Source organism: Oryza glaberrima, chromosome 12 (assembly GCF_000147395.1).
Source record: "Oryza glaberrima chromosome 12, OglaRS2, whole genome shotgun sequence".
Lineage (NCBI taxonomy): Eukaryota > Viridiplantae > Streptophyta > Magnoliopsida > Poales > Poaceae > Oryza > Oryza glaberrima.
The window spans coordinates 7,134,011-7,145,432 of NC_068337.1; the positions used below are offsets into that span (position 1 = coordinate 7,134,011).

Here is an 11,422-nt window from a genome sequence, read left to right on the forward strand (position 1 = left end):
GCTATCTCCTTAGCTTACTCAAGGGCAGCTCGGTCAGCCTCGGCTTCCTCAACGACAACGTGGCATAACATCAGCGGTCACTTGTTCCCAACAGCTACGCGATGAGCTTGAACTTGGCTTCCACGATGATCCATGCTTTCATCAAGTGTGGCGCTGCATAATTGCAGCAAACTAGTGTCGAGTTCGGCGACAGTCAGTCATTGGAGAGGAGAAATAAGTACTTTAGACTGATTTTTTATGTTTCAGCCAATATGTTTTTGATGTTCCTTTGTATTGGATCAAAATCTTGCAGTGAGGTTTTTTGTATTGTTTCATATTCTGTCCTTGAAGAGTGAGATTCGTGGATGTTTCAAACGCTACACTAAAATGTTTTACCATATGGTTCAATTATGTTTCACCAAAATACACAATGATTATAGCACTTTGCCTTTGCTTAAGCATTGGAGTATTTATGTACTCCCTACCATTGCATGTGGCTGCAAGGTCAGTAATCACAGTAACCTACGCTACTAGAAAATGCATTTTTCCCGACGTGGGGATCTTATTTTCGCAGTCGGACATGACTCTTAGAGCCAAATGACCGTCTAAAAAAAATATAAATCGGCATGAAGTTCGCTGTCCGCCTGCGAAAATCTATTTTCGCAAGTGAACCACTTAAGCGGCACCTCTATTTTTGCAGGCACACCTTATGTGGTCTGCCTGCAAAAATAGTACCTACCAAAAAAATCTAGTCATCCTCGTCCTTATCCTCTCCTCCACCATCCTTATCCTCTCCTCTCCACCACTCGTTTCCCTTCCCCTTCTCTCTCTCTCCCCCACACTTAGAAGAATCGCCCGGCTCCCTCCTCTCCCACGTCCGCGCGCCGCCGCCTCCCTCCTCGAAGACGACGACGCCCGCTACGCTGCCGACGGCTCCCTCCACTCTAGATCCGCGTGCTGCATGAAGTTCGCTGTCCGCCTGCGAAAATCTATTTTCGCAAGTGAACCACTTAAGCGGCACCTCTATTTTTGCAGGCACACCTTATGTGGTCTGCCTGCAAAAATAGTACCTACCAAAAAAATCTAGTCATCCTCGTCCTTATCCTCTCCTCCACCATCCTTATCCTCTCCTCTCCACCACTCGTTTCCCTTCCCCTTCTCTCTCTCTCCCCCACACTTAGAAGAATCGCCCGGCTCCCTCCTCTCCCACGTCCGCGCGCCGCCGCCTCCCTCCTCGAAGACGACGACGCCCGCTACGCCGCCGACGGCTCCCTCCACTCTAGATCCGCGTGCTGCCGGCTCCCTCCTCTCCCACGTCCGCGCCGCTGGCTCCCTCCAGGACGACGTCCGCGCGCCGCCGCATCCCTCCTCACCGCCGGCGGCCTCCCTCCTCAACGACGACGATGACTGCGATGCCGCCGACGGCTCCCTCCACTCCAGATCCACGCGCCGCCGGCTTCCTCCTCTCCCACGTCCGCGCCGCCGGTGCCCTCCATGACGACGTCCGCGCGCCGCCGCATCCCTCCTTGCCGCTGGCGGCCTCCCTTCTCGACGACAACGACGACCGCGACGCTGCCGACGGCTCCCTCCGCTCCAGATCCACGCGCCACCGGCTCCCTCCTCTCCCACGTCCGCGTCGCCGGCTCCCTCCACGACGACGTCCGCGCGCCGCCGCATCCCTCCGCCGCCGGCCACGACGAGCGACGACGACGGCTCCAGATCCGCGCGCCGCCGGCTTCCCTCCTCGCCGCCTCCGCCGGCCGCTTCCTCTCCTCCCCTCCGTCCGCTGCCGTCGGCGCCCGTGGTGAGGCCAGCGGCGGCGCCCCATGGTTTTTTTTATTTTCCTGAGATGATTTTCGCAGCCGGGCCATGGCCCGCCTGCGAAAATGGTATGTTTTCACAGTCGAGATGGTAGCGGCGGTCCTCTCCTCCGCCCGCGAAAATGGTTTTGGGCCGCCTGGAAAAATCTTTTTTCTAGTAGTGCTAATCTACTGCTGCATGGACGGTGGAGCCCGGGCAACTGCCCGTGGTGGCTAGGTCCTGGCTCTGCCAACATAATACAAGCTTTTTTTTTTCTTTTTTCGCGATCGATCACACATGAAAATTGAAAAGGCAGAATTACGCATTTTTCATATTAGTTTTGTTAACGTAAATCTATGCAATTTGATCCCTGTTGCCAGCTATTTCTGAAAGGATTCCATGGTTATAATCATGAAAATGATCCTGCACTGGTCCATACTTTTTTTCTTTGGTCTCAATCCTGCACAATAGTTTCTTTACAGAGTTTTCCTCCTGACAAAAGAAAATGATATATAAAACTGGCACAATTTATTGACATTTGCATCATAATTGGTTAGTGCCCTAATGGCAAGTGTTCTACTCAAGGGACTGTCCTGAGTATTAACTTAAGAAACTCTGAAGTTGCCATCGATTGCAACTGTTCATAGTGACCACATTCTTAAGTTAATACATCATGAGTTTGTTATATTTCTTTCCACTTCTCTATATGTATAAAAAAAATAGTGTTCTCTGACCATGCTTTTTTGCGATTATCTGACAATATATAAACAATGTAATGTTTTCTGAAGACATTTGTATCTCTGTATCCCTCTCCCCCATCCTTTTTGTTCTGTGGGGTGGATGGATGGGCCTATCAAAAGGTTGTTCCATTATCATTTGAATGCACCTATAATAAGAACTAACAATTGGCAAACAACAGTTTTCCTTCAGAACTGGGGACTGTTGTTTCAATCCAAAAATAGTCATAGTTTTACTGCCATGTCTCTTATAGCTTTTGCTGCTGTGCGACTAGCCCATCATGATGATCTGACTTACAATGCTTGTGTCTCTTGCTCTTGATCTCCTTCTATCAGTCACTCTAGGTGCAGCTAATTTCTGTTCGTCTCCTGACATTTCTAGGGATGCAAGATATCGAAGATCGATGGAAATTGCTGCCGCCTACAAGGTGCAAGAAATCATCACCTCTGGCATTTAAGTGTGTGAAAGACTGGTTCTGATTTTTTTTTTCTTTGTTGTGTTTCTTCTCTGTGCCATAGCGAGAAGCTAGTCTGGAAACAACTATGGTATTTTTAGGCTTTTTTATCTTAATGAATTCATGTAAAAATATTTAGTTATGGTTCTATCCAGTTAGTTTTTGATGGTTGTTCTTGAAGGGTACTAGTTACTATTTTTAGCAGGAGTGCCATAGGAGCTAATTTAGCTAAACTTGTTGCATCGGTTAATAACACCATCGAATATTTCATTTGCCAACCTTTTGTAGACCTGAATTTTGAAAACCAATTAGAAAGTAGACATGGGCTATAATGAGCGCCTCTTGGCGCGCTAATTTTTTAAGTATATCAGTGCATTCACATAGTACTCGATTTTTTTAAATAAATGTTTTGATTCGTGCATGAATCACTGTTTTGCAGCCATACCACAAGCTGACTTAAAAATTGCAAATTGCTGAAAGGTACAATCGTATAAGAAACAAAATGATTTTCACATCACTTCGCAAACTACATTTTTTCCCTACAACCACCGGAACTCAATATAGTTCCTACGCAGCTTCATCATTCATAACAGAACAACTAGCAAGTTCAATTCAATTTAAAGAGATCGAATGGTGATTCACACTCTAAAGCAAACTTAGACTAAAAATTAATAGTATCTTTAAAGATTAACCTTAAGGGTAAAAAAATCTGCAATCCCTGCAAACAATAATGCTTGCTTCAATATGGTATACTTAGTCATATACATGGACATTCTCCAATAAAACATTTTGTTTTTTTTTGACGCAAATAATAAAACATTTTGTAATCTACAGCTCATAACTCAAACCATATTGACCATCTCATGAAAAGTCACACTACACATCACAAATTAATTCCAGCCACAACTTTTAGTTCATGTGCTCACCTATTGGATTTGCATGAAAGGGGCAGGGCTGAGTAGCAAATTGACGCACAGTAACAGCAGATGCAGATCCAGTAGAGTGAAGGGAGCAGGATTTTAGTGGGAATCACCTTTCGTAACTGTGGCATTTGGGGAGTTCATATAATTCTAAACTAACATGGTAGGTTGTCTGTAGCTCATATACAAATAATCTGCACCCAAACCAGTGCCAAAATATACGAACAAATGCAGAAATTCGCTTAGGCAATACTGCAAACACCTTAAGTGCGCAAAAAACTGAAGTAAATTTAAACGATGTAAATGGAGAGGAATGAACCTGCAGACGTCACAGTGTTCAGTGCAGATGTCGATGGTGGCACCGCGATGGGCAGAAGGCGGGCGGGGCGCAGGGCGCTCGACGGCGGCGAGTCTCTCCCACGAGCTAGGTCACCGGGCGGCGCTACGGCGCATCGATGGGCAATGCCGCAGCGGGCGACGGTCGGCCGTCGACAAAATGCCTCCAAATGCTGTACATCCTGTAGTGTCTGAGGATGGTAGGTGGGTTTGGCCACCAACCAGGCAAAACCACACAATTCCCCCATCCTTGGCCTTGCGCTTGCGCATTAGGGTGAGCCAAAAAGAAATTAAAAAAAAAACAACTGAGGTTTCTTTCCCTCAACACATAAATACCCGACAATGCCCTAGCCGCTCGACGTTCATACCGCAGCATAGAGCACACGCTTGGTGTCGCGGCGGCGGATTGATGGCAGGGAAGACGGATATCATCCGCGATATCATCGGCGGCTGGGTGGTGGACGAGACGTGCGTATATATTTTTTTCTACTACTACATTCCCTGATTACAGAATTTTCTGTGTTGGAGTTAGTTTTCTTCTTCTTCTTCTTCTTCTTCTTCTTCTTCTTCCAGGTTTGGTTTTGCTCTTGTGATTGATGGGATTTCCGAGGTACATCGGTTTCCGGTTTCCGAGTAATCGCTCTACTATTTTAGGTCGACTGCGATCTTGGGGATAATTACATTGCTTCCTTTTTTCTTGATGATAGAGGGTCTATGTGAATGCTGCTATACTATGAATTTGATTCGATGCGAGCGGCCGTTGAGCCCGCACTGACATGTGGGCCCCACTCCAACAATGACTAAGGTTGCTCATTTTGGCCCAGGTCATCGTGAGGCCCATTAAGCCCATCTGCCCACGTTGTGATGCCCAGATGCCCTAGTTGCAACCGCCGCCGCCGCCATCGCTGCGGCGGTGTCCGGATTCTTCTTCTTCTTCTTCTTCCCTCGTCATCCGGGAACGCAGCGAGGAGGCGGCCTGGCTACAGGACGTCTTCTTCTTCCCTCTCGTCTTCCCCCTCTTCTCCAACCTTCTCTTCACGGGCCAAAAATATCTTTGGTAATTGGTACGGTCCGCCATGCGGGCGGTGCCTTGTCGAGCTCGGAAGACGGCTTGAGTGCTGTAATATTGGTTGGATTCAGTTATGAAATTAAGTAGTACTGAATAATGAGATTCGGGTTGATCAAATTTATTCGAACGGGATCGGTTTTGTTCTTTTGTTTTTGGAAAGAACCGAATAGTTTCTTTTTAACTATTTCCTCATTTTAAAGAACGGTATTATGCGATTCAAATCAAATCTACGCAAGTCAAAATTTCAACAACCAGTTGCGTCAACATGCTTTTTGTCTGGTTAAAAGAACTGAAAGTACGTACTATGCTTTTTCTCTGCTTTGATGTGTGATCTTAGTCCTTTTGTTCCTTTCTTGTTATTCTCTGAATTGCTCCTGTCCGTATTCTAAATTGGAAAATTGCATTGATCATGAGCGGTTTGCGTTGTGTGTCACAAAATCATGAGGATTCAATTAATTACTTGTTCATGAGGGTGGTGTATATGCCATTGTGATTTAGCTTTCTGAGGATTCAATTAATCTCTCATTTAGGGGATAAGAGGATAGATTCTGAAAATATATAAGATGGCACCTGGATGTCATTGTGATTTAGCTTTTAATTAATCTCTCATTTAGGGGATAAGTGGATAGATTCTGGAAATATATAAGATGACACCTTGATGTCATTGTGAAGCTTTAACATTTTTTTTAAGGTATTTAGCTTTTACTTCGATCTGAATTTCTAAACCACCATTTTTTTCGTTTGTGTTCAACCAGAGATGCGGCATTGGCTGGACTTCGTGTGGCAGAGCGTGCCTATTGGAAGGAATTTGTGGACAGAGTATTGAAAGATACCAGCAGCATTGATATAACTGCGTCAAATATAGCTGTTCCCACAAGGCTACCTGTCGAGCTGCAAGTCCTGATCAAGGTTATGATCCACCAGATTCTTAACACTCAGCCTGGAGCAATCCCTCCACTAGCATTTCATTGGTGTTGCAATCAGCTTCTTCAGCATTTGGTGAATTCAGTAAGAACCCAAGGACAGCCAACTGTTGAACCAAATGTACATGGACATCAACGTTGCAGGGGTGCAGGTTGGTCATCGGGGATTCCCGAACGATTGGCCGATCGAAATGTTTCAGAAGATGGAGGTATTGGAGGAGTTGATTCGAGGAGGAACATTAGAGAGATGAATGGTAAAATTAGAGAGACAAATGCAAGTCGTGAGTCACCCCGAATCCTCAAGCCTACTGGTGAGCCAAACCCATCCACTGGTGGCATACGGATTCAGAATAATCGGCAAGAGCAACCTGCAGAAATGACCATTTTCCATCCATGGAAAAACATTACTGATAGAACATCAGCTTATCAGCTAAGCCATATTGACAACTTGGTTAATCATGAAGATGATGAGACAAAGAGGCAGAAAGAACAGAGTGTTCACATCACTCTGTTGTATGAGATCAACCTCATCAACGAAGAGCTTTTCGATACCGTGATCAGTATCACCGGTCACAAACATGGTGGGACAGTGATCAAATTCAGCTACAATGCAGTGTCTCTTGCACGAGACATGGAGCTACCATTTGCAGCATACGGAACGTCTCCTCTCAAGCCGGCGAAGCTATTTGTCCCAGCTGATTATCCTCGAAGCTCCCCGGTGTACGAAGATGGTGATGAACAGCACCAGGGAATGTACAGCGTGATTTCAGGCATGGTTGACAAGGTGTTCCAGCGTGCCCTGCGTAAACTCCCGGTGCCAATGTCGATCAGGGACATGGCCCGGCAGTGGGGCATCTCCGTGCGAACGGTCACCAATGGTGGAGGAACGTTCAGCTCCGGGTATGGCCAGTGGGAGAGTTGCACCGATGAGTTTGCAAGTCCATAGTCCATGGATAGACCCATGAAGTTTTGCAGGAACAAGTGATATGAAGAATAATGCTGATCTGCTGTTTTGCTGTAGGGCAGATGCAGAATCCAGTGTGAGTGTTGTGAGAGAATATTTATATTTTTGTTATGCATTAAGAGGCTGTGTGGATCATCTGTTTTTGATTAAACCGGTTTTGCTTAAAAAATATTTCTTACTACGGTTGTGAATTGTGATATTTATCTGTTTGGACTGTGTAATTGGAATGAGCGAATTTGCTAGTAAAACATGTTTTCTGAAAACTGATTCGTATCTTTTAAGATCCAAACAACCACTTAGAGTTTTTATTGGCAAATACTTTGGTCGTTAATCTTGCACGTGCAGGCTTATGCAATTATTGTGCAATAGTTCATTTCATACTTCATACTCCGGGCAAGTAGTATGAACTGAAATGTTGCAACGGGCTTATGCAAGTAGTATATATATGTTCGTCTGAAAATTTTTCACAGGAATTGAACTGTTTTAGTTCGATGCAACAAGATGGAAGTCTGCAATGCATCCGGGTCTGACATTTTATTTGCCACATTCTGCTTGACACAAGGAGTTCCTCATACAGATGTTCTTCGGCTGCGTCTGACAAAGTTTAGCAAACTGAAAAGTGAACTTATGCCTATTTAGAAGCGCACATATCTCAAACAAATTTTGTGGGCCTCATCGTTTGCCCTATATAGAATCAACTACTACTGCCAAAGTTTAATTTTTAAAACTTAATTTTGAAGCTTTTTCATTGAAATTTTTAGAATTACCTTTTAAGTCGTTATAAACATAGAGTATATAAAAGTTTTTACCTATAATTTTTAGTCCCTCCGGACAACATTATTTTTTGTTAACAGGCTGTACGGCGTATTCTCAGTATATAGTTTTTAAGCAGAAGTTTCAGTCTGATTTCTCCATGAACCTGCAAGAAAGAAAAATGCGGAAGTACTGTCCTTAACCATGGAATCCTTTCAGAAATAACTGGCAACAGGGATCAACTTGCATAGATTTACGTTAACAAAACTAATATGAAAAATGCATAATTCTTCTATTTCCAAGAGGTAAAGTGTTTCATTTTAATTTTCATGTGTGATCGATCGAAAAAAAAAAAGAAGCTTGTGTTATGTTGGTGGAGCCAGGACCTGGCCACCATGGCAGTTGCCCGGGCTCCACCGTCCATGCAGCAGTAGATTAGGATTTAATTACTGTGATTACTGACCTTGCAGCCACATGGAGTACATAAATACAATGCTTAAGCAAAGGCAAAGTGCTATAATCATTGTGTATTTTGGTGAAACATAATTGAATCATATGGTAAAACATTTTGGTGTAGCGTTTGAAACGTCAAGTTTCAATTGTTGAAACATCCACGCAGGGACGGATCTAGAACAAAAAATGTGGGGGGGGGGGGGGGGGGAGGGGGGTCAATTACACGGTTTCTTCAACCTCCAGCTATATATGAACCTTTAGTTTATTATTCATGGTGAAAAAATTGAAGAGAGTGCTCCGGGGGTATCCATAGATCTTGTGGGTGTGGGGGGACTCGAGTCCCCTCTGCACCCACGTTGCATCCGCCCCTGCATCCACGAATCTCACTCTTCAAAGACATAGAATATGAAAAAAAAAACTCGCTGCAAGATTCTGATCCAATACCAAGGAACATCGAAAACATATTGGCTGAAGCATAAAAAAAAAGTCTGAACTACTTATTTCTCCTCTCCAATAACAGACCGACGCCAGAATCGACACTAGTTTGCTACAACCATGCGGCGCCACACTTGATGAAAGCATGGATCATCGTGGATGCCAAGTTCAAGCTCGTCGTGTTGCCGTTGTAAACAAGTGGTCGCTGATGTTGTGACACGTTGTCATTGAGGAAGCCGAGGCTGACCGAGCTGCCCTTGAGTAAGCTAAGGAGATTATCATCGAGGACAAGAGCCCCGTCACTGCTCGTGATGAGGTAGTGTTGTAGTAGAGAGAGATAAGGGAGAGAGAGGATACGATTGGAGTGTGGTGTGGAGAAATAGATGGGTTGATGGTGTTTGGTGAGTAGATAAAGATGAAGGAGAAGGATTCGGTGGGACCCACCTAGTTGAAGCATTTGGGATTTGGGCTTCTCGTTAAACGGACGATAGGAATCATTTTTGTCAATTTTAGCACTATCAACTTGAATTCGACATAGTTTTTGGAAATTTGTTTTTTCACATATTTTTTATGTTTCTTTTTAAGTATTTTAATTCCTTCTCAACCTATACACTTAGCTCTTATATGGATTACTAATAAAGTCTAGGGCTCCAAGGTTCAAATATCGATCCTTTTTTTCCTTTTACTTCTATTCCTTCATTGTTGTTGTCCTGACGTTTCATGGTCTTATATTTTGGGAAGATTTGCCTGTGGCTCTGAATGACTGCCCTGTTGGAATGAGCTAACCGGGCAGATTATCAATACATCATTATTGGTCCCATGCTTCAAAGTACAATACTCCGGAAAAATAATTATTCATTAGCCTTGCTTGGTAACTTTTTGAAGCTGTTTGTTAACTCTATAATGTAATATTTAATTCATTGTTATAAGTAAATTATCTTATATTATCAGAATATGCTGCGTCATCTAAAAATAATAGGCCCTAGCTTAGCTAGGGCATTGGAAAAACACTGCTCCTTGCATCATAAAATAGTTCAAACTTTATCCCAAATAAAGCAACCCAGTATTATAAAATGTGACTTTTACCACTAAATCAACCATATTAATTGTCCCAAGGAGAGACAACCATGCATTATTCCTTTACCTCTCTCCCTAATAGCCACTTATTATATTTTGGGACATAGGGAGTATAAAATAACCTTACATTATTTTTGAACATTTGTTTACTAACTAATTAATCCCAAAGTCCATACAAACAATATATGTTTCTAATAGGCTTTAATAATCCTTAATTTGTGAGAACAGTGGTGGACTAGATGACGATAAGATAGGTGGCTCGTAATAAAGAGTAAGAAAAAAAGTAACTATTTCATCATAGCACTTAACCACCTAAACTTTTTTTTCTCATTTTACACCTCGAACCCCCTAGCAGTATTTTTTATTCTCTCTATCTAAGTCAATTTTGCTCTGGAAATTTGGTAGAACATAGATGCGTTCACAATTTAGGTTTCAACATTTTTTTTAGAAAAGAATTATCACTATTTACTTAGGTTGAAAGCACATAAAACAGATTCAAACATCAAAATTAAGTTCAAGCAAAAATCGGTTGAAAAAAATTTGAAAATACTTTTGAACTTCGTTAATGGTGCCATCTATGGCTTCTAACAAATTTCAGCTTAAAATACTGCTTGTAAATTTTAGCTTAAAATACAACTTGTATGACGGGTAAGAAAATGTATATGTTATTAAGCACTAAAGTGAAACATTTTTAACGGTTTAGGGGTAAACTACCAATCTAACTTCACTTCTTCAAGTTTGCATTTGACCCTATTTTTTAAAATTGACGTTGTTCTTTGGCCGTGTTTCCATTACACATTAAGGTTTTGTCTATAAAAAAAAAGCATGCATTTATTAGCCAAAAGTACCAAAATGCCCATGAGTACACAACAATCCTATCTCCAACTTTCTTCTCATCCCCTTTCATATCAGGAGGCTGGCGTAGCGGACGGGCGGGGAACGAGGGAGCGACGTCACTTGCATGTGGAGGGAGAAGAGGGCGGCGGCACATGTAGAGGGAGTAGGGGCGACGACGATGTGTGCGAAGGGAGAAGCAGCAATGAACTGGTCAGGAGAAGGAGGGAGCGACGTCACCGGCGCGCGGAGGTAGAAGGGGCGGCGCTCGTGCGAAGGGAGCAGCGGTGGTGACACTGCGCACAGAGGGAGCAAATTAAGGTGGTGGCGTGCGGAGGAAGCAGATGCACATATCGTACGTGTATATGTGTGTGTGAGTGTATTTTATGTATACACATACTTTTTATGTATAAAAAATGTAAACACGTATGCAAAGTTTGTATATTTAGAGATTCAAAAAGTTTATATAAGTATGTATATAAAATTTAGACAGATGGGCTGAACTGATCTCGCGGGCTGGGCTGAAAAAAGAAAACCCAAGACGGAAAGTGGACGCGCGCGGTCTGGCGTCACCTGGGCCGAAATGGAAAACGCGGGGTGGTGGTCGCGCGGCGGCCCACACGCGCGGCTAGCTGCAAATTAGCTATCTCGCCCACCACGACCAGCTCTGCAATGTAACCACAGCTA

The 11,422-nt window shown here is 43.6% G+C and overlaps 1 protein-coding gene across 4 annotated transcripts; it reads left to right on the plus strand.

Annotated features, from left to right (window-relative positions):
- The first annotated feature begins 993 nt into the window (after positions 1-993).
- On the plus strand, positions 994-7,380 carry LOC127756629 (mediator of RNA polymerase II transcription subunit 15a-like). Of its 4 annotated transcripts, XM_052281980.1 has the most exons (3): positions 994-1,783; positions 2,899-4,695; positions 6,052-7,380. In XM_052281980.1, exons 2-3 carry the CDS (start codon positions 4,205-4,207, stop codon positions 7,163-7,165), a joined length of 1,605 nt encoding a protein of 534 aa, XP_052137940.1. In that variant the 5' UTR covers positions 994-1,783; positions 2,899-4,204; the 3' UTR covers positions 7,166-7,380. The 4 variants fall into 4 exon arrangements, with proteins under 4 accessions (XP_052137940.1, XP_052137939.1, XP_052137942.1 ...); XM_052281979.1 differs by having other exon boundaries at positions 994-4,695; XM_052281982.1 differs by lacking the exons at positions 994-1,783; positions 2,899-4,695 and adding an exon at positions 5,088-5,591.
- The last annotated feature ends 4,042 nt before the right edge of the window (positions 7,381-11,422 follow it).

Excerpts from the sequence above, each read along its gene's own strand:
- LOC127756629 (XM_052281979.1), top strand. The coding sequence starts at position 4,205 with ATGAACCTGCAGACGTCACAGTGTTCAGTGCAGATGTCGATGGTGGCA. Across the intron at positions 4,696-6,051 it reads GGCTGGGTGGTGGACGAGAC|AGATGCGGCATTGGCTGGAC; the intron begins GTGCGTATATAT and ends GTGTTCAACCAG.